General features: G+C 40.2%; 1 protein-coding gene and 1 pseudogene across 1 annotated transcript; one reads left to right on the forward strand and one right to left on the reverse strand.

The window, feature by feature from the left end:
* The first annotated feature begins 18,231 nt into the window (after window positions 1-18,231).
* Window positions 18,232-19,156, forward strand: LOC143539444 (protein MIZU-KUSSEI 1 pseudogene; annotated as a pseudogene).
* Window positions 19,157-22,029: 2,873 nt separating this feature from the next.
* On the reverse strand, window positions 22,030-22,974 carry LOC143539445 (early nodulin-like protein 5). Its single transcript, XM_077032760.1, has 2 exons — window positions 22,549-22,974; window positions 22,030-22,426 (listed from the first exon to the last, which is right to left on the reverse strand). Exons 1-2 carry the CDS (start codon window positions 22,724-22,726, stop codon window positions 22,080-22,082), a joined length of 525 nt encoding a protein of 174 aa, XP_076888875.1. The 5' UTR covers window positions 22,727-22,974; the 3' UTR covers window positions 22,030-22,079.
* Window positions 22,975-23,507: the final 533 nt, after the last annotated feature.

The following is a 23,507-nucleotide window of genomic DNA, read 5'->3' on the forward strand; positions in this document are numbered from 1 at the left end:
TAGTTTAGATGAGTTCATGTTTATAATTAGTAATCACATACTTTAAGGTGGTCGTAAAAATGAAGTAACACTAAGTGACCCCGACAGATTAAGGATAATCTTAGGGTTAAGTAGATGTTTCCCACGAGGGTTAGGTCCGGCAAAGATGGTTATTCTTCTCAACCTGCAAAACAGACACCGTAAGCTCGTCACTAAGAATGGGGGGGGGGGGGGGGGTTCCTCCTTGTGACCACCCCTCCGGCGTGAGAATCAGACTAGGTTGCTCTGAATATAAGTGTATATAGAGAGAAATAACTAGAGAGAAGATGATGATACCGTTCCAAGGTGTTGGAGTATTTATAGCCGAAGGTAGGTTTCCAAGCAGGTACGGCCAGCTGTATATGATATTCCTTTTCCACCAACTATGGGCTACGTTCGTGCCATGATGGTAGTTGGTGGGTAGGCAGCGACTGATAGTGACATTTTGTACTGGAGCGTGCTCCTCCTCGTACTATTGTCAGTGAGCTGTCACCCTGTGATTGGTTCATGGGTTGCTTTTATCAGATCTTGTCTATTTGTCCATACCTTGGTAGGTATAGTACAAAAGATCTTCTAGAAGCGTACGGACTGGCTCTTTTGTTCCCGCCCTGCTCATTCCTTCTTCAGGTGACATTGCTGAAGTATGAGTTAGTGCCTTATGCGTGTAGCCTTACTGTTAGTGCGGGTAGCCTTCCTTCTTGGCTTGTACCCACAGCTGCGGGGACAGGCAGGGTACTGTACCAAGGGAGGCTTTCCTGCGGGAACAGCTGGCTTACTGCGTGTAAGGTCTTCATCTCTCTGAGCATGGTGGGTCCTGCGGATCCAGTTGGTCTTTGCGCAGACGTACCTCTTCAAGGTGAGTCTTGTGGGTCCAACTGGACTTTGCGGGAACCTACCTCTTCAAGTCCCCCCCAGTCCATTGTTCTTCTCAAGAATTGTTAATAAGTGAGGGGAACTTTTGGACTTTAAGCAATGGGTTTTGAAAAGGGGGTTTTCGTTTTTTAAGGTTCTCCGTGGGGATTCTTCCGCAGTTTTCCTAATGTCACTTGCAGAAAATTCCCGACTTTTCTGCCTGATCTTTGGGTATGATGCGGGTAGGTGTGTAACCTCTTCGCAAGTCGGGAGCGTTGAGTTTCACTTGTGTAGATTCTCCACGAGGTTTTGATAGTTTTAGACATAGTGATCAGTTATGTTAAACAACCAATTCCACCTTGAAGCTTCAAACAATCTAGTTCTCAACGCTCCCGCCATGCGGGGGTGTTATTTCTCTTTCCGCAAGCATGGCCCATAAGATCGATCTTATTGGCTTCAATTCCCTGCAAGTGCTAAGTATGTGAAGGGTTTCGCCTTGACACTGTACCCGCACTTGTCTTATGGTTTTTTGCTTTCCAAGGTAAGGGGGTATATTCTCTCTTATTTTTGAATCTTTTTGAAATTCGGAGGGTTGGTGAAATGATAAGGACAGTCCAAACGGCTGAGAGGACGTTGGCGTCTTCTGACGGTTTCAGGATGTGCAGGAAGTTGTGACGACGTGACAGCATGCGGTTAATCTGAGCGCTTTTTCAGGCGCGTGGGCGCGAGTTTTATGGCACGCGCCTTTTTGACATCTGTTGCCAGCCTGCTTTATCCACGTGTCGCCGTGTCATTGCTCCTACGCTTTCTCTCTCATCCGCATTAAATTCATCGCATTCATTGCGTTGAGTATATAAGGTGGAGAGGGTATATTTCGTCCATTATCTTCACTTCACTCTTCCTTTTCTTTTATGCGATTTCCGGCGAATTCTCATCTTTTCCGACGAGCATTCTCCTGAAACCGCTTTCTTTCATCCTTAACATTTAAAAAATGTCTTCTTCTTCTCATGACCCAGAGGTTAACGTCGAAGAGTCCGACGTTTTCCCTGAGAACCCGACGTCAACGTCCGATAAGGACGATAAGAGTACTGCTAGCGAGTATCAGTGTACTCTTTCCGTCGATGTATACAATTACATCGTCAAGAAATTCATGCTGGAGGCCTATGAGCCGGAGTTCCCGGAGACCAACCAGACGGTATACGACGCCCCTAAGGGCAAGATAGGGGTTTACGCTTCGTTCTTCCTATATGGGAATCTAAGATTCCCATTAACGAAGTTTGTATACCATGTTTTGGAGAAACACGGTGTTCATTTGACAGAGGTGCACCCAATGGCAATTGCTAAAGTTCGCCATTTCGAATGGGTGTGCCGTATTTTGGATATCGAGCCTCGAGTCGACCGCCTGATGACCTTCTATACCTGGAGGTGCGTCCAGGGTTGGTATACCCTTGTCACTCGGATCAAGGGTTTGAAGATCTGTACTACTGAGCGTAGTCTTCGCTCTTGGAAGCGTGAGTTTTTCTACATTTCCGCTCGTGTCGTTCCCATTGCGATGTCGTTCAAGAATGGGAGGGCACTTCCTAATCTTCCGGCTTCCAATTACCAGGAGACGGAGTGGTTCACCAAGATTTCCCAGATTCAGACTCCTGTTTATCGCTTCGCGGAATCTGGGATGGTCATGCTTGGGATGAGTCGCGTGTGGAAGGTCGCCGGGTCTGGGACGCCGCAAATACCCATCGTTCTTGTATACGGTTTGAACTATATTTATTATGGTATGCCCCATCTTTTGTGTTGGTTTAGGGTTGTCCTTCTAACATTGTTATCATTTTTATTTCAGAAGGGAACGACTTACAGTCGCTTTTGCACCCGCGGGAGACTGGTGGTCCCGCGCGGTTGGGTACTCGTGATCTTGATGAGAACGAGTTGCCCGTTTTGGAGAAAACTGCGGATAGATTCGTAGAGGTCTACCCGCCAGGCCATGAGATTTTAAGCGCCACTCGGCCAGGTAATGAGTTCTTTAATCCTCGTCCTCTTCATGCTCACGCTTCTGCTGGAATTCCTCTGATCTTGTCATCTTCTGATGAGGGATCCGCAGATGGGCCTTTTATTGTAAGAAAAAAGAAGGCGGCTGGCGTAAAGGATAAAACGAAGGTTGCTACCTTCGTTGACTTGGGGGATCAGTCTGATTTCGAGACTGAGAGTGAGGAGGCGGCGAGGAACTTGGTGATGGTGACGAGACTATTGTCCCAGAGGTTGAGACAACAACTGTCACTTCCAAGTCGCCAAGCATTGCGAAGGCAACTGGCGTGAAGAGGCCATCTTCATCGGGTCCATCTCCGCCTATCAGGGCTTTCAAGATCAAGAAAACCAGTAAGTGTACTTTTTATGTACCTTTTCCGCATCTCCTTCCGCCTTTGTTTTGATATCTTAAGGTTTTTCTTTATGCAGAAGTAGACTTATCTGTCTTCGAGGAGAGTGGTGCGGGAGGAGTCGGTTCAGGACCCACGACGATAGGTTTGGTCAACCTATCCGAGGCGATGACCCAGGCGGCTGCGTCTGTTCCGGTTATAACGTCTTTTGTCATGGCTGCTGTGCCGACGATGGCGTCCACTTTTGTTGCTGCGTTGAGCAGTTCAACTTCTTCGCCAGCCATCAGTGCCATATTTACCACGTCATTCACCGGACCGGCGGTGACTTTTTCCATGAGCTCATCTGCGATGAGCTCATCTGCAGCAACTACAACGGTTATGAGTTCATCTCAAATGAGTTCATCTCCGATGGTCTCTACCTCTGTGGCTTCTACGGTGTCACATTCGACGTCAACGACTACTCCGTCCTTGGCCGGTTCTTCAGGTATGTTTAGAGTTGGGACCTCTAGACTTACCTCTGTTGATGAGGGGGTCCGATCTTTGCCTCCTTCCCATCTCCTTGACCTCTTGGATGGATATCATTTAGGTTCGGGTGATGGGTTTAGCGGCTATCGACCTGTTATCGACCCTACAGGTGCGTGGGGTTACTTTGGCCTGTTATCCATCCTTAGTCATTTTTTCTTAACTGTTTTTTGTTGTTGCAGTTTCGGATTCCAATGAGGTTTATGCTCCAAGGTGGAATATCCGCCGAGGGACAACTCTCAGGACGGCAGCAGACTGCGTCGATTGGACGCGCCATGCCGCTCCAAGTGGTGCATTGGGGGAGGCAATGGTTAGCTACCAGGAAGGCAGGTTGTCCACCAAGCTCCGAATTCTACTTGCCCGGATGCAGCCGCGTGTCGAATTACTTTGTCGTGAAAACGATAAGTTAAGGATTGCGCGTAGCTTGGAGGGGTCTCAGGTGCGATCACTGAGGGAAGAGAACAAGAAGCTTGCCGCCTCCGTCACTGAGAGAGAAAAGGCCTTCAAGGACCTTAAGGCCAAAATGCAAGCTCGGCATGAGGCCCGTTCCAAGGCTACTCAAGCTGTTAACGAACAGCTTATGTTGGCCAAGGAAGCTGCGCGTAATGCGACTGAAAGGGCCACAAAAGCTGAAGCTGTTGCTGAACCTCTACGCACTGAGAATGAAGAACTGAAAGCTAAACTGGAGAAGCTTCAGCAGGCTCATGAGGCTTTGGCTTTGGAGGACGCCAAGAAGCTACAAGAGCTCTTGGATCAGAGGGGTGTGCTTGATCGCACTGAGCGCAAGCTTAAAGGCATTGAGGAAGCTACTGCAAATGAGGTGTTGCTTGCCAACCTTAATAAGAATAAGGCCGAACGCGCACGCGATCAAGCTCAAACTACCCTTCAAGAGTCCTTGTCCAATAACTTAGCAATTTTCTAAGTGTTTTGAATAAGTTAGCCTTTCGACGCGTGTCAGATAATAGGTTAATGTTCTGTTTCCTCTATCATGATTGTGCGGGTAGGACCGTCACTTTCACTTAGTAGGATGACCAAACTTCATCTATAATTGTCCTGCGTGAAGGTTTTCCTCATCTTTTCCTTAAAAATTTTTACTGTTTGTTTGTGTTTATGCGGGTTGTGCCGCTTTCCACACACAACGACTTACTTCCTCTCTCACTTATTTATGCGGTGAATACCGGCATATCAGTGTGGTCAGATCATAAGTATAAAGGTAAGGCTATCAGCATCAATGTGATAAGGAGAATCATTTCCATTAGAAGTGGCTTTAGGCCTGTTCGTTACAAGTTTGGAATTGATCTACATGTAGCATCTGCGTAATTGAGCTCCATTCCATGTTCTTGGGATGGGGGTGCCATCGAGCCTTTCGAGCCGGTATGCGCCCTTTCCCAAAACTTCTTTAATAATGTATGGCCCTTCCCAGACCGGGGCCAGCTTTCCTGGGCGCTCCTGGTTCGAAGCCTCGTTGTTACGCAGTATGTAGTCTCTGACATTGAAGTTGCAGAGTTTCACCCGCGTGTTGTAGTGCTTTTGCATTTGTCGCTTGTAGTTCTCTTCACGCTTTGCGGCTAAGTCTCTGCGCTCTTCGTCAGCATAAGGTCTAACCGTCTTTCCGCATCATTGTCTTCTTGTTGAGTTATGACTCTTGGTGAGGGTAGACCAATCTCGATTGGAACCATGGCTTCAGTGCCATAGGTGAGGCTGAATGGGGTTTCGCCCGTGCTTGCTTTTTTCAGCGTTCTGTTTGCCCAAAGGACATGTGGAACTTCGTCCACCCATCCGGATCTATGCTCCAAGAGTCTTTTCTTTATGCCGTCGACGATGCTCTTGTTTGCTCTTTCCACCTCACCATTACCCTGCGGGTGTGCCACTGAGGTAAAGGTGTGGGTGATTTGAAGCACTTTCAGCCACTTTTGTAGCTTCTGGTCAGCAAAGTTGGTGCCGTTATCGCTCACCAAATTCTGTGGAAGTCCAAAACGACAAATAATAAATTCCCAAATAAATTTTTTGATATGTTTTGCGGTTGTTTGGGCTAGGGGTTTTGCTTCTATCCACTTGGTGAAGTAGTCGATGGCTACCACTAGGAACTGAACGTTCCCTGCTGCTGTGGGAAATGGGTCTGTAACATCGATGGCCCACTTCTGGAATGGCCATGAAGAAGTAACTGGAACAAGTTCGTTCTTCGGGCGATGCGTGTTGGGTGCGTAGAGCTGGCAGGACCTACATTTTCTGATGTAGGCCAGCGCATCCGTGTGCATCCCCAGCCAAAAGTATCCTGCGTTGTTAAGCTTAGCTACAACTGCGCGTGGACCTGCGTGTACTCCACAGATGCCTTCGTGTACTTCCCTTAGGAGGTAGTCGGCATCTTGGTCGTCAACGCATCTGAGGAGTGGGCCAAGAAAATTACGCCTGTAAAGTATGTCATCAACAAGTTGATAGTTCAGTGATTTACAGCGTATCTTTCTTGCCTATGTCTTTGAATCTGGTAGTACACCCGTCGCAAGGTAATTTATGATTGGCGTCATCCATGTTTCCGTGCCGGTTTAGATGACACAAATTTCCTTGTGCGGGACTGATGGTGCTCCAAGGAGTTCAACGCGGATGTCCTTTCCCAAGTGGGTGAAGGCTAACGATGCAAGCTTGCTTAGCACATCCGCAGATTTGTTTTCGCTTCGCTTGATGTGCACAACTTTGCAATCGTTGAAATCGCGCATAAGGGTTTTTGCTTGTGCGAGGTACAGGGCCATTGTGTCGTTCACGGCCGTGTACGTTCCGTTTATCTGGTTGGCTACTAGCATGGAATCCACGTGGGCTTCCAAGTTTTTCACCCCCATCTTACGCGCAATTCTTAATCCGACCAAGAATGCTTCGTACTCCGCTTCGTTATTCGTACTTGGGAAATCCAGCCGAATAGCGTAAGTGTGCCTGCTGGGTTAGTTTCAACCCTGCGCCTGAACCTTCGTTGTTGGCTGCTCCATCAGTATAGAGTCGCCAGACATCGTTAATGTCTCGTGCTGGAGAGGGTTGAGCCTCTTCCTGGCACTCTTTTTCCCGCGAAGCGGGGACTTCTGCAATAAAGTCGGCCAAGACCTGGCCCTTTATGGCTGGTCTTGGCTTGTACTTTATCGCGTATTCTCCCAATTCAATTGCCCATTTGGCTAGGCGCCCTGATAACTCGGGTTTGCCTAGAACGTTTGAAAGTTTAAAGTTGGTGAGAATGGTGATTGGGTGGCCTTGGAAATACCGTCTTAGCCTGCATGAAGCCTGTACAAGCGCTAAGACTAATTTTTCCAGGGTGGAGTACCGAGTTTCCACGTCTGTTAAGACACGGCTTACATAGTAGATGGGCATCTGGATGCCCTTTCGTTCTACTAGTAAGACTGCCCTAGTTGCTCTGTCTGTGGCGGAGAGGTAGAGAATTAATTCCTCCCCCACTTCTGTTGCTGTGAGTGTTGGGAGTTCGATCAAGCGTGACCGAATCTCTTGAAAGGCTGCTTCCGCTTCTGGTGTCCAGCGGAAGTGCGTTTTCTTCAAACAATTTCTCAATGTTGACACGAATGGGAACGACCTTTCCGCATGGTTTTCCAAAAAGCGGTTAAGTGCGACTAGTTGTCCATTCAGTGTCTGAGCCTGTTTGATGGTAGTAGGTGATTCCATTTTCATAATGGCTTCAACCTTTTCGGGGTTCGCTCTGAAGCCATCTTTGGTAACGATGACTCCTAAGAACTTCCCCTCTTCCATCCCAAAGGAACACTTGCTCGGGTTGAGCTTCATGTTTATCTTTCTGAGCGTATTGAAAGTTTCTTCGATGTCTTTCAACATCGCCTCTGGCTCGAGGCTTTTGATGACCAAGTCATCCATGTAAACCTCCAAGTTCCTCCCGATTTGGGCATGAAACTCTTTGTCCATCAGGCGTTGGTATGTGGATCCAGCATTCTTTAGTCCGAATGGCATCATTTGGTAACAAAATATGCCATCGGGCGTCCGAAATGCGGTTTTTTCCTGATCGTCAACAGCCATGTGGATTTGATGGTACCCTTTATACGCATCAATGAAGCATTTAAGGCGAAACTGTGCTAATGAATCTACCTTAAGGTCAATTTTGGGTAACGGGTAACAATCCTTGGGGCATGCTTTGTTTAGGTCTTTAAAATCTATGCACATGCGCCATTGTTTGTTGGATTTTGGTATCATGACGGGATTTGCAACCCATGTTTGATATTTACTAACGCGTACGATACCTGCGTCAAGGAGTTCCTTGAAGCATTTAAGGCGAAACTGTGCTAATGAATCTACCTTAAGGTCAATTTTGGGTAACGGGTAACAATCCTTGGGGCATGCTTTGTTTAGGTCTTTAAAATCTATGCACATGCGCCATTGTTTGTTGGATTTTGGTATCATGACGGGATTTGCAACCCATGTTTGATATTTACTAACGCGTACGATACCTGCGTCAAGGAGTTCCTTGACTTGGGTTCTACACGTGTTAGCCTGCTCAGCACCCATTAACTCGACGCTTTTGTATGACCGGCGCAAACGCCGGGTCACACTTGAGCTTATGCTCAGCCTTACTTCGAGGTACACCAGTCATGTCAGCTGGTGTCCACGCGAAGATGTCGGCATTTTTTTGCAACAAGCGTTTGAGTAAGGTGCGTGTGGGATTAGTGATCGTTGGGCCAATGGTAACGGCCTGGTCAGGGTATTTGCCATTGAAGCCCCATTCTTCTGGCTCAGGGGTGGTTGGTTTAGCCATTTTTGGTTTGGGTTTAGATGAGACAGATGCGATGCATACCTGGGGAATGCCCGTGATCATAGCGACGCCTTCAGCTGTTGGCCATCCCATCATACCATTGAACGAAGACACCACGGCATTAAATCTTCCCATCCCATCTCTCCCGAAGAGAATGTCGTATGTGTGGTGTGGCTTCCTCATTACAACGAAGTCCACGTCTTCTGTGCGGGAGTACTTCCCGTCCGTAAGAGTGACGGGGAAAGATAGGATTCCCAAGGGGGTGTTTGTGCTGCCGTCGAACACTTCCAACGAGGCGTAAACTGTTTCTAGGCGTTCTTTGTCTTCGTCGTCTAGCTTGTCGAAGAACTGCCTATACATGACCGTTGATGAAGCGCCATTATCAGCAAGGGTGCGGGAGGTGATGTAGTGCCCCAGCTGGCTTTTGATGACTATGGGGCCTTCTTTGTTGGGCCCCCCTGGCACACGCGGGAAACGCACTTCTGCTTCCTTCCACGCACTTGGCTCTATTGTTCGTCGTTTTCTTTCTCTGATGTTGCCGTGAACCATGTGAATGCTGATGTCGATGGGCTTCCGTCCATTGCCCTTGTACCGATTATCTTTCCTCCCTCCGTTCTTGATTGACGCCACGAGGTGTGTGAGTTTCCCATCTTTGACGAATGTTTCGACGACATCCTTCAAGGATGTGCATTCCTCCGTGGTGTGGCCTTTTGTCCCGTGGAAGTCACAGGATTTGCTCTTATCAGCGTTTTGACGCTGTCGGATTATTGGAGCCTTTGGCCATGGGAGCTTCTCGGTGGCAAATATCTCGGTGACGCTTTTGGTGAGTGGCGTCCACCTGGGATTCCGGTTCGACGACTACATGTTGTCTCTTCCGCCTAAGAGAGGGCGAGAGCTGGATGAGGTGTCAAAGTTTACCCTTGACTGCCAAATACCAAGCTTCCTCTTTTTGTTTTGTCGGGCGGTACGGACGTTGTTTTCTCTTGTTCTCTGGGTGTAGAGGTTTGTGCTCTGGGGAAGATTTCTACCCAGTTGCTTCTCCGTTTCGGCAAAGCGTTTAGCTGCCGTCATGATGGCATCCCACGTGGGTGGCATGCCGTCTTTACCTGTCAACGTGCGAATGAGCTCTGGGTACTCAGCGCCCTGGATGAAAGCGGCGCGAACAAGATCTTCGCTAATAGTGCCCAGACTTAGCTTCTTTGAGTTGAAGCGAGTGTTGAAGTCTAGCAAAGATTCGTCTTCTTCTCGGATGCAGTTGAGGATCGTCCATTGCTCTTCAGTATATTTTCTTTGTTGACTGAAGTGCTGGCTGAATTTGTGCTGGAAGTCTGCCTAATCGTAGATGTGGTGGACCGGTAGACGATCAAACCACGCTCTGGCTGCCCCGACGAGCGTCATTTGGAACATGTAACACCATGTGGGTTCCGTCCAATTACTGACGGTTGCCCCGCTATAAATCTGTTCATGTGATCGTCCGGGTCAGATATGCCATCGTAAGTGCCTATGTTGGACATCTGTTTGGCATTCTTTGGAGCGATTGCTTCCGCAATGTCCCTTGCAAATTTGGGCGTTCCCGCATTTGCAACAGTTGGTCTGAAAGTTTTGGTGAAGTCACGTGGGTTTCCCCCCGTGTTCCTTGGTTCGAAAGTTTCTTCGAAATTTCTTCTCGAGTGGAAGTCTGCTTCTTTACGCTTCCCTTTCGCCTTATGACGTGGGTTTGCGTCACTGTCAGATTCTTCCCAATCTTCATCATCCACATACTCGCAATCATTGCTCATGTTGAGCTGTTGTCGAGTGCTTCCGAATTTGTCATTGGCCTGTTGGAGTGAACGTAAACGTTCGTCCAACTCGGCTTGGAATTCTTTCTGACGTGCTTCCGCCCAAGCTTTAACTTGTTCTGGTGTTTGTCGGGGAAGTCTCGTTCGTTGTCTCCCCAACTGGGTATCAATGAATCCCAGGAGAGGATTGTTTACTGCACTTGCCCCGGCTTGGGTAACCGGGGTAGTGTTCGTAACAATCGTGTATTCACCGGTGTTCCCCCCAGTAGCTGGGGTTGTGGTTACCAGAGTTTCTTGGTTACCCGGTGGCTTTGGCATCAGAGTAACCTTAACCATCTTTCCAGAAGTTTGAAAAAACTGAGAAAAATAAGAGTTCTAGCTTAATGCACGGATGGCGCCAATGAAGAAACACTAAGTGACCCCGACAGATTAAGGATAATCTTAGGGTTAAGTAGATGTTTCCCACGAGGGTTAGGTCCGGCAAAGATGGTTATTCTTCTCAACCTGCAAAACAGACACCGTAAGCTCGTCACTGAGAAGGGGGGGTTCCTCCTTGTGACCACCCTCCGGCGTGAGAATCAGACTAGGTTGCTCTGAATATAAGTGTATATAGAGAGAAATAGCTAGAGAGAAGATGATGATACCGTTCCAAGGTGTTGGAGTATTTATAGCCGAAGGTAGGTTTCCAAGCAGGTACGGCCAGCTGTATATAATATTCCTTTTCCACCAACTATGGGCTACGTTCGTGCTATGATGGGAGTTGGTGGGTAGGCAGCGGCTGATAGTGACATTTTGTACTGGAGCGTGCTCCTCCTCGTACTATTATCAGTGAGCTGTCACCCTGTGATTGGTTCATGGGTTGCTTTTGTCAGATCTTGTCTATTTGTCCATACTTTGGTAGGTATAGTACAAAAGATCTTCTAGAAGCGTACGGACTGGCTCTTTTGTTCCCGCCCTGCTCATTCCTTCTTCAGGTGACATTGCTGAAGTATGAGTTAGTGCCTTATGCGTGTAGCCTTACTGTTAGTGCGGGTAGCCTTCCTTCTTGGCTTGTACCCACAGCTGCGGGGACAGGCAGGGTACTGTACCAAGGGAGGCTTTCCTGCGGGAACAGCTGGCTTACTGCGTATAAGGTCTTCATCTCTCTGAGCATGGTGGGTCCTGCGGATCCAGTTGGTCTTTGCGCAGACGTACCTCTTCAAGGTGAGTCTTGTGGGTCCAACTGAGCTTTGCGGGAACCTACCTCTTCAATGTAGTAACTTGATACAGACTGACTTCATGTCAACTTGAAACGAGTTTATAGTTTAACTCTTTTACTTATGTTTTTTATTCAACTTAATGGTCCCGTCGTGAAGCGCGGGGTCCTAAAGCCTAGTTTAATAATATTGGGAAACCCATGCTTAATAAACGAAAATGGGTAAATAATAATTATAATAATATGAATGATAATTATGAAATATGAAAACTAGTAGTCTAGTAAGGCTTGGATTTAATAATTTTCTTCGGACTTAAATATGAAAGGATGAACCCTTTCTTTTTTGCTTTTTAAGTGTTTAGTTTAGATGAGTTCATGTTTATAATTAGTAATCACATACTTTAAGGTGGTCGTAAAAATGTGTAAATCAAGATTATATCTTAAACGTAGTAAGCTTGTCTTGTTGTGATAAACATATTCACATCAAACAGAATTTTCTGACAGTTAACCATGTGGAGAACAAATTCTCTTTGGCAGTGTGTAGATTTATACTTGACGTCTTTATACTTCTATATTCTCGTATGGTTATAATTCTACACATCTTAAGACGTATGATATCCCAAAAAAAAAAATAATAATAAAATAATATAGAATTTAGTTTTGATTATTTTGAGGTTATATGGTTATATACTTCTGTATTCTTTTACTAAGGTTAAATATTATATTAACTTTTTGTTTCTTTCATAATTAGTTTTGATTATTTTGTGGTTATATACTTACTTTTATGATGTACGTTATACTTTCAAAAAACTTATTTTTCTAGTTAACATGATATTGTAATAAATAATAAGGATATTTTTTTTGGTAAAAATATGGATCTTTTTAAAATCTTTTTTAGATATTGAGTTCTATTTTTTTTGTCCCAAATAGTGAATCCAGTGGTTAAGAATGGAAAAAAAAATTGAATTTGCTACTTAAGATGGTGAATTTAATTTGAGTAAATTTTAATTTGTATTTTTTTCTCCCAATTTGCACTTATAATTAAATTAAGTTTTCTCTACTTGTAAATAATATTCTATAGATAAAAATGTTCTAAATGCACATTTTTTTTTAAATATGATATAATTTTCATTGAAACCAAGGTGTATTCAAAGTATTGTAGTTTTTGATACTACAAAACAAGATAAACTCAATTTTTGTTTAAAATTGAGATATCCATTAAAAACCATAGCTTGTTTATATACAAATCTCAAATCAACTTTTAAATTTTCTTTTCGCCATTATAATTAGCTGTTTTAATGCCTCATTTCTGTATAACATATGCAATAGTTTGAGATATCCATTTGGAATCTAAAAAAAAAACCATTTTTGCAAAAAAAAAAAAAAAAATCCTTGATTTATGTTATACTAATTACTTTAATTTGTTACTAAGTTGGGGACTAAGACTATCCGTTGTGGTAGTGTGAAATGCAAAAGAACAAAAGAAGTGATGCTATGTAAGTGTCACGTGCGTGGTTGGTGGTTTCACGTTTCACGTCTAACGATATGTGTTGTGATAGTATGAAATGTGGTGGGTGAGTAATGAAAAAGTAAGCTGAAAACAAAATTGATGAGGTTGAAGCTTAATGATTGGTAATTTCATTAATTATTAACTTAAAAATAATAATTTAACTTAAACTCACCCGTATACCCCACAGTGGTCTTCCTTATTTTGCCCTCATGTTTAGCAAATTGACAAATTGGGTACCTGTTTAGACATGATAAGACATGCATAGCAAAAATGTATATTTTGCAATTTTATACTTTTCTTTTTGAAATAATTAAAATTAGGCGGCTATGATTCATCATTTCTCCTTCTTGATACATAAAACATATAATTGTCATGCTCAATCCACCAAATCCAAGTGTTAAACGAGTTGTTTTCTGTTTAATACTTGTATTAATTGTGTCGTCTCTAACTTGTTAAACAAGATAAAACAGATTTGTCAGCCCTACTTTGTGCCTTAGAACTGTGGTGTTGAGCGGCAGAATTGACAACGTAACAGCGCTTAACGTGTAACACCGCGTCTTTTACCCAATAAAATTAAGTCTAATATACTAACTTAGAAAGTATAAGGACCAAAATTGAGCATTCTAAAAATCTGAGCTCATTGCGATACGCGATGGGGTAAGATTGAACCCATCGCGTAGCGCGACGGACTTGCACATTAACCTAGGTTTGGGCGGTGTAGCGATACGCGATGGCTTAACCCAAGGGATCATCACATAGCGCGATGATGAGGCTAAGTAACGTGGGCACGTGTCCAACCACGTGTCAACACGTGGCACGATATGACAGATCACGTGTCACGAGCTGGTAAGGCGGCGTAAATTGCGGCGCCGCGATACGCGACGGGGTCCAGAATCAGCCTATAAAAGGGGGTGACGGGTTTGAGGTCTTCTCTTCCCAAACACACCTCCGTTTACACACACTTAACCTAGAAAGGCGTGCCCCATTGCCGTGTCAAGCCTACGTGCTATTATCTCGAAGTTCGTGCAAGGAATGAAGTTATTATCGAGCTAACAATCATACAATCGAGAGATCCTACCTTTTTCTTATTATCAATCTAAGTACTCGTATAAGGTAGGGGTTATGTTTAAATTATTTGAATTATAGCTTAGACTATCAATCGAAGCTATGGCCTTTAAACCTTGATCGTATTTTATAAACATTCACAATCAAGTTTTCATAAAAGTTACTTCATAGCGAAGTAATGTCAACAAAAGATATATTTTGACGGGCATGTAGTAACTGTAAGGGGGATATCACTAGTAGTAAGTTTCTTGCCTAAGGAAAAGTAATTCGTATAAATCCCAATCAACCGAGGGACCCGTTTACTTACCTGGAGAAACTTACCAACGTGTTAGAACCTATTAAGCCAAAGCATGCTATATCAAACGTCACATAAAATCAAGTGTTTTCATTCACAATCAAAGATAAACGATTACAAGGTTAAGCTTACAATCATAGCTTAACATCATTCAAAACATTTATACGAATCTATTTATGTACAGGTTAATATCATTCACAATCAATCAGTCAAGGTTTCAACACCGACGGTAGAGGTGAATACGTTAACCTTTTTAATCAGTCAAAACATATTTATACTCAATAAGACGAACGGGTGTTTGTCTTAAAGAGCCAGTCAATATTTTCATGAGATTATGTGATCTCTAAAACGTTGTAATACAAAGTAGAGAATAAAATCAACTCAGACCGAATACACATGTGTCTGGATCCAAACATAACCGTTCAGCCTAATCATTCAAAGACTACGTGGCCGCGGGCTAATGGTCATAACTAGTTTCACACTAAGGGCTACGTGGCTCGGGAATAATTGTGTGTGTAGGGCAATGGTACATAAACCAGAAGTAGAAATGTTTCCGCTGAACTTGTAGAGAAAACTATATTTGTATTATAATGTCATTCAAATGATTTATCGAGTCATACGTGTTCACCAGCACATAGTTGACGTATTTTTCTAACCCATTACAGGTAATTAAGAATTAGTATCAATAGCAAGGATTGGAGTCTTATGAAGATAGAAGCACATGACGAGATGACTCTATTTTTGATATAAAATCCTTGTAATATGAAACATATATTTTGTAAACCGATACTTGGGTATTTAATCCCCAAGTAAATTTTCAATGTAAATTAATATTATATTCAACCTAAAGTCTTCCACTAAAATTAAACCATAAACTCTGATATATTTACAAAATAAGTACCAACTTGTAATCACACGCCTAGACCCTAAGCCGGGGTGTGACATAACGGCCCCGCAACACGTAGCCTAATATCAATACCATGCTCCTAGATTCAAACCTATGGAAGGATAGAGTTGCATCTTATATCTTTTTCTTTCTTGTAAATTGTAAATATTCTCTCTGTCTTCTATCTTTCTTCTTTTTCATAATAAATAATTTTGTAATCCAAAAATACTTTTATAACATTAACAATTATCTCTATTATCAAATTCGTACATTTTGCATGAACTTTCAAAAACCTTACCATGTTTGTTTCATCTCTCTTGTATCACTTTTCTTATCCCGCTAGTAATGCAATTAAGATGCACGAAAAAACCATAATTTACACCAAATGGTCACAACTCGTTCGGTTCATTCACCATTAAAGCTTACGGAACCCCTCTCTCCTTCACGTTGGCCGGTTCTTCCTACGGCACGTATTGTACCATATTTGAACATCCCATGCCACCTAAACGTCAACTAAACGACAGAAAAATTCAAATACCTCCATTGCGAATGTTCATAACTCCATTCTATGATATCTCCCCTCTAATTTTTTTTTTTTTTTTTTGTAAACTCATATGGAAGCGTATATTAATCATATCCGTTTTAGAAAACATAATTGCAAATAAAAAATAAAATGATACAAAATTAGTGGATACCGTTAATACATCCACCATATGAGCATATGATTACAAATGATTACGTAATAAGCTCTTTACTTTTGGAATTTCTGAAAATAATGTAATTGAAATGTGGGCCATTTCTAGGCCTAGTTTTAGGGTATTGGCTGGTGAAACTTAGACATAAACTGTACAAATGGACTATGTGACAGAAAGAGACCCATATGCACCCATTATTCCTTTATTCTTTTTTCTTTTTCTACAAATCTAGTCATAAAAACAAATCGACAAAATTTAAATAAAACTACAAAATATCAGAACTTGGAACTAGAAAAAACAAATATATGAGATCACAAGTTATAGCTCAATTCCAAACACAATTCTCAGTTTGTTAGAAGAGATATGTGAAACTATTTTTTTTACAAATGAGAGAGAATGAGTCATAAATGATGCCCGATTCAAATATTATTAAGATTCACATACTATTAACACGTTTTAGACATATTGATTATGAAAGATAGGATAACTCTACAGTTAATTGTGTTGGATGGAAGTAATTACAAAGGCAATCCAGATTAACCTAAATGAGCGGATTAGCCATGATTTTACTAGATTTGCACCTTTCTTAGGACATGGTCCACGATATAAGACTTTGTGGAGTCGTAAGTTAAGGTTATGATTTTTAAGGGAGGGTACAAATATGTCTTATCTAAGACTTAAGAGTCTTAAATTCGCATACACTCTATGTGGGTGTTATTTGTGATTGTCTTATTATATTTATGTCTTTGTATTAATTTAAGATATTATTTCTGACTATTTTTACCATGCTACTATTTTTTCACCTTTTTATTGGTGTCTTTTATCTTAGATATCTATATGATGTTTATTTGTCTGTTATGTGTTTGGAGCCAATGGTCTCTCTAGAAGCAATATCTCTATCCTCAAGGATATCGATTTGTCTACATCCCTCCCTTCTTAGACCCTAACTGTAGCTAGCTATTTGGGGGATTTATTGGCTATGGTTGTTGGCGTTGTTGTTGGGTGGAAGTAATTACAGAGTTGATAACCTTCCGACAATTTTTCACTCATACAACAAAATCCATGAGTAACTAAGGTAAAAACATGGTGTTAAAAACAAGCCTTGAAGAATGTTGCTCATGGAATAGACCTAACAAAGGGATGGGGTGGTCCTTTGGCAGCCAATAAAGGATTGCAAGATCCATAAGCCCTGAGCCACCAGAACCCACCAGAACTCAGAACCCAGTGGTATTCTAGTGATCATGTATAATGTTTTTATGTGGTAAACTAAAAACATAGTTGTACAATATGCAGTAAAAGTTGTATTGGGAAAAAGAGTGTTCTTTTTGCTGCCTGAGTGCATCTGTATTACTTTGGTGTTGTGTTGGAAATTCTGGTCAATAAAACACAAAAAAAGTTGAGTCAAGCATTAGCTTCTCTCTTAACCCCACCAAGAAAGTGAAGTTACATATTTACTTTGTTTCCTTCCCTTTATTCTCTAGTGAAATTACCAAAAAGGGCTTATGAGTGTGTATGTGAACATTGTTGTGTGTTTGAATTGACTCATTGAGTGAGATTTTATACTGATTTCAAATCTATGATATCAAAACTTATTTATTTATGGAATATTTCTTAACTTGAAAATATTGCCTTTAAAAAAAATAATTAATTTGATGGCTAAAGTATACTTATTTAACAAACCACCCATACTTTAGCCATCAAATTAATTATTTATTTAATTTTATTTTAAACTTATCATCCAATCTAATTCGTTACTTGTCAACTTATGATAATAACGAACATTATGGTAAGTTTTGTGTCCATTATGAAACGAGTCATTGGTTGCCTATATAGTTGTCATAAAAGTAGTAGTCATTCACATCAGTACAATAACTTATGCCTCAATTACAAAAGATTTGATAGCGATGAAATTAATGGAATTTAATAAATATCAATGACTATTTAGTAAAATATATTAGTGAAAATAATAACTATTAATGTGATGAGAAATGCTAGTTATTGTTATTTAATAAAAGGATTTACCTTAAATCATTGCTAATGAAGGGGCTTGAATTCTTTAATTTGAAATCTAACTCTATCTTGGTGGGGTTGCCTATACTTCTTTCTTTTTCAAGATCCGACCCGATTCGCCGTTCATAAAAGATGCATTCGTCACTTTAAAACAAATAAAATAAATAATAATAAATTAATAAATAACCACATTCTCTCTCTCACACTTGCTCACTCACTCTCATTTAAGTAGTTGCATTCTTTCACATTGGTTATTATCTTTCTTTCAAACAACAAATTAAACAACCATAATATGGCAAAAGCCTCTCCGGACAAGAAACACTTTCATTGGTCAAACAAAGTTGGCAATGAAGATGAAGAACAAGAACAAGTTTCTTCATTCAATTCTTGTCCTATAAAGGATAAAGACACTGAATTACCGCCACCCTTAACAAGAAATAAGAAGCTTCAAGCGATCACAATCGCTAGGGTTCGCTCAGTGCTGTCAGCACTAAGTAAGAAGCGTCCCAACCTCTTGCAGGGGTTGGGATCTAGGGTTATAGGAACCCTATTTGGTTCACGAAAAAGACATGTCTATTTCGCGTTCCAAAAAAGCCCTACTCACCAACCTGTGTTCCTTATCGAGCTACAGACCCCGATCAGTGGGTTGGTGAAGGAAATGGCTTCAGGGCTCGTGAGAATCGCACTTGAGTGCGATAAAGAGAGAGAGAATATCAAGAAAGTTGGTAACTCTAGAAGGATCTTGGAAGAGCCTCTTTGGAGGACTTATTGCAATGGAAAGAAGTGTGGTTTCGCGATGAAAAGAGAGTGTGAAGAGAAAGAATGGAAGGTTTTGAAAGCGGTTGAGCCGATATCCATGGGAGCTGGTGTACTGCCTGCCGAAAAAGATGGTGATGATGAAGAAGATGATCAAGGTGATGGTGAGATCATGTACATGAGGGCTAAGTTTGAAAGAGTTGTGGGATCAAGAGATTCAGAAGCTTTCTATATGATGAATCCGGATAGCAATGGAGCCCCGGAGCTAAGCGTCTACTTGCTCAGAATCTAAGCGTTCAAATTTGGATCCAAATTCAACTTGTTTCAAGTTAAAGAAATGTTTTCTTGAATTTGATATTTCTTTGTTAAAAAGATGATCCAGTTTGTTGTAATTTGTAGTTTGTTATGTGTGGAGTGGGAGATATACAAATATATTAGTTACATAACTACTTTTAATCTAATAAGATGTTACATGTGACATCTTAGATAAATTTAATATCTAGACAGTGTTGCAAAGATCCTAACTAGGCGTTGATTAATCATCGATTAATCGTTAGTATCCACCCCACTAATTAATCTTGAGTTAGTCGGCCAATTAATCGGTCAATTGTCAAATTCAGTCAAAATTGCGATTAATCGGACTTAGTCAACGTTTTCTGGTAAGTTCCTGGCCAAAAACGACGGTTTCTGACGAGATTCTAGCCAAATTCAGCGGTTTCTAATGAGATTCCGGCCAAAATGTATATGTGTATATATATAACTATAAATAACAGATAAAAATGTGTGTGTGTGTGTATAAAACTGAAATTTGTATATTAAAGCCTGATCCGATTAATCTTGATTAATCCAAATTAATCGTTAGTCCCCACCTCATCACCCGGCTAATGACTAACAATTTTTACAACACTGTCTATAGCTGGTTAGAACACGAAAGTGTTGTTTCTCAAATGCTACGGACGTGCTTTGGTCAAGTTGATAATTATCAACATGGGTTTTCACTAGGGTATTCAAACTTACAGTCAAAACGAACAATATTAATTAGTATGTTACCATATGTTACGCTACATATACTTGAATTGTTTTTTTAGATGTGGTTAGACACTATATAACTATATGTGGTCGCTACAACCAAAACAAATGATTAAAAGGCCAAACTAACAAGAAGTATATACATGCCTTTCTTGTTTTTTAAATTATCAAAGCTTAGTTAATAATTAAAGATGTTCGTACCAAAAACAAAATAAAAAATGGGAATACACACATAGATCAAAGTTATGATACAAGTACAAAAGCATACGGTGTACTAGAGTTTTTTGTTTGCAATGTCCAACAGTTATAGTTCCATCTTTATGGTTGCTACCAGGGTGTCATTCGATCTTTTATATAATTTAATGTAAAGTAGAGAGTGGCCCATTCTTGAGGGGTATGATGTGAAATAAAGTGTGCTAAAATAACGCTCCAACAGTAAGATTATATTTGCTAATTGGTATCATCTAGATATCCTTCATCATCTACTTATCATTTATTCACAGATTCTAAAGTAATCCAAATATCTTTATATAAATGTAACAAGCCACCTTTAAAGTTTTACTATTGTCAGAGCTATCCCCTCATACTCTCTCCCTCTCTCTATATTGTGTGTACACACACCTTACCTATGAGTACCGCACAACACACATATACATGACAACTTTTCAAAACCAGTATTACATCAAAAATTAAAAGCTTTGTAATATATAAGACAGTTTTGTAAATTCCTACTTCACTTAGCGTAGACGATATGGACCCCGAAGAGGGGGTTGGGAGCTTGGGGCCATATGGGACCACTACCATAGTTTAGGGTCGAATTTGAGCTCCAAGAACTAAGGCTATATATCCCTCGATCACTTCCACAAAGGGTCGAATTTGGTCTATGTCGTGTAATTTTGAGAGTGGCGTAAAAATATGATATGACACTTATGTAGCATTTTAGGAGTTTGAGGTCCATACCCTACATAGTGACTTTTTCTCTTTTGTTAAATCATCAAAGCATTGTGTATCAGTCTATTACATGGTTATCACAGTTCTTAACATAATATTGATTTAGAAAAGAACACCGTATATGTATAATGAATTATTTTGGTTGTCATGAAATTCAAATCCATCATCATATATATTTAAATTGCGTATAAACTCTCTTAAAAGATGAATTACCATATATGGTCACACAATTCATAATTGTCTTGTTCTACACTAGCTGAATTTTGAGTTTTTAACCTCAATTTTATAACCTTTAGTTTTAAACGAAAGTTGTTGATATGATACACCAAAAAGCTATTCTGAATATCTACACTTGTTTAGTTAAAAAGAAATAAACAAAATACATCTACACTTGTCATTACCCCTAGCATCAGTGACCATAATCATCAGCTCAGCCCAACTTGATCATGTTGGAATATAAAATAGGTATTGCATTAAAATAGATACATAAATAATTCATCTTGAAAATTAGAACCCACTTTCGTAGCATATACTTATAGACTTACAAATTGCAATGTTGTTTATCTAACTAAAATCAAATTCATCCATGTTCGGTTTCTTGTAATTTTATCATCTTTATAATTGTCGTCCGTAATTTAGATGAGCTAAGTGTTAAAATTATTGTGATTATCCATTAAATGCACATCAATATTGCAAATAAAATTAAATAAATTATATTTTTTGTCCTCTGGGTTTAACTTAAAGTGAGTTTTCTTTCGGGAAAAAGGCCGAGGCCTTAAAGTCTGAGTTGTGTCATATAACTATAACAATTACAAAGAACGTTATTTATCTAAAAAATTGTAACACACTACCTCCTTTTAACTCTTAGGCCGCAATACTTTTACTCTAAAATTAATAATTATTAATATTGAATCATAACATTAAATTCATTTTATAATACTAGATACAACTACCTGATCGAGTCAGGGACCTCTTCAAGTAGGTAATGATCATTATAAAATCTAAAATAATAATCCCAAATTATGGAAAGCGAAAGCACCTTGAATGGATGGGAGTGAAACTATCATCATTACAAATATCACTATTTTATTAAACAATGATATAATATTATAATGTAATAAAACATGTTTCAAGAACTTTTAATTAGTACCCGATCGCTTAATCAATTGCCCTATAAAGTATAAACCTTAATTTATTTGATAGCCGGCACCTATCATTTATCTTGCTTTCCTTTAGAACCCATGTACATTTTATCACATTACTCTAATAACAAATATTTGTTAGAAACAACAAAACATCTTAAATATATCCTAAATAACCAAACAATAAAGAAGGAAATTAAACTTAATTAAGTCACTTAGAAATACATCAAAACTCAAGCAGAAAACAAAAACAAAATTACATATAAAAAACAGTAAACATTGCAATGATTCCCACAATCATAAGAGTTTGAGACAAAGTATCACTATCCATCTTAATCACCGAAGCGGCTTCACTCGTAGCGGCTGTAGACGTTTGGTTCGCGGGTCGATCAACGTTTTCAGCTTCCAAAACCTTAACAATCATCTTAAGCCCATGTTCACAATGGCTAGAAACACCACTTATGAAGTAAAAGTATCCAGACCGGTTGAGTTCAAAACTAGTGTCACCATTATCCGAGAAAAACATAGGGTTTGTTGACTTGCATTTCTCATATTCTTCTTTTGTCACAACCAACAACGAATCCTTCTTGATGTACTCGAAACCTACACATGTTAATATTATTCCATGCATGCAATGAACAGATTATTATTATTATTATTATTATTATTATTATTATTATTATTATTATTATTATTAATCGTTCAAAAGGGTCAAGATGACTTACGCAACGTGTCGTTGATGCTAAAGCGGTTACTCTTAGCCCATTCATTGTAGTGATTGGTGTCATTAGCCTTAGGGGTTACCCACCCTTTGTCACCACCAACACGGATATTATGAGCACTTTGGACCTTGAGGATGGTTAATAAGGCAAATGCCATGAAAATGATGGTTGAGTTCTTCATGGTTGTAAAAGGTTTGTGGGAGTAAAGAGTGAAAAGTGAATAATGGTGGTTTAAGGTGAGTGAAGTAGGGTTTATATAATAAGGTTAGACGTGAAGAAGTTGGTTATTTTGAGGAGAGTGGGGGAGATAGTTGAGGAGAAGTGGGGGTACGATGTTTGACTAGGTAACTTCTGTTTTTTTGTTTTACGATATTTCATGCTGATACCTCGGATTTTCCGAAGTGAATTAGAAAAATGTGACAAATTTCTATCAAATATGTATTTTGAAGTTTAAAAAGTTATAGTTTATATAGCTTGTTACATAATAATCAAATTTAAATAGAGAGTTATAAAATGCATAACATAGCTATTCATAATGTTAGTGAGTTGGTTATAAATTATCAAACAAAAGCTATAAATGTTTATACGTTTATGGTTTTTCTATATAAAATCGTTACTCTGTAGTTTCTATAAACACTTCCAAGTACTTGCTTATTAGTTATTACTTAAATGTTTTTTGAGGTGCATGTTTGTAATTTAATCTGTATTATTTTGTAAGATAAATACATTGTTTTGTATGAAACGTTAAGAAGATTCTTTTAGTTTTTTCAATAATAGATGTGAAATAAAAAAATTTGGGCTCACTGAGCCCATAAAACTTGAGTCCAACTTATACACTTTACTCATTTATGCTATTTTAGGTTTTCATGTGAAGCTGCCTCTGAGATCTAAGAAATTTTTTCAAAAATAGTGTGTATAAAAATCTTGTTTTGAAAATGGTGGGCTTTTTTAAGGTTTTTCAT

Source organism: Bidens hawaiensis, unplaced genomic scaffold (genome assembly GCF_021521415.1).
Source record: "Bidens hawaiensis isolate Kalapana, Puna unplaced genomic scaffold, B.hawaiensis_p1.1 tig00011896_1, whole genome shotgun sequence".
NCBI classification, from domain to species: domain Eukaryota; kingdom Viridiplantae; phylum Streptophyta; class Magnoliopsida; order Asterales; family Asteraceae; genus Bidens; species Bidens hawaiensis.

Bases quoted from the DNA above. Each gene is read 5' to 3' on its own strand.
- LOC143539445 (XM_077032760.1), bottom strand. From the start codon at position 22,726: ATGAAGAACTCAACCATCATTTTCATGGCATTTGCCTTATTAACCATC. The intron at 22,427-22,548 runs GTAAGTCATCTT...TAACATGTGTAG, and splicing joins TAGCATCAACGACACGTTGC to GTTTCGAGTACATCAAGAAG.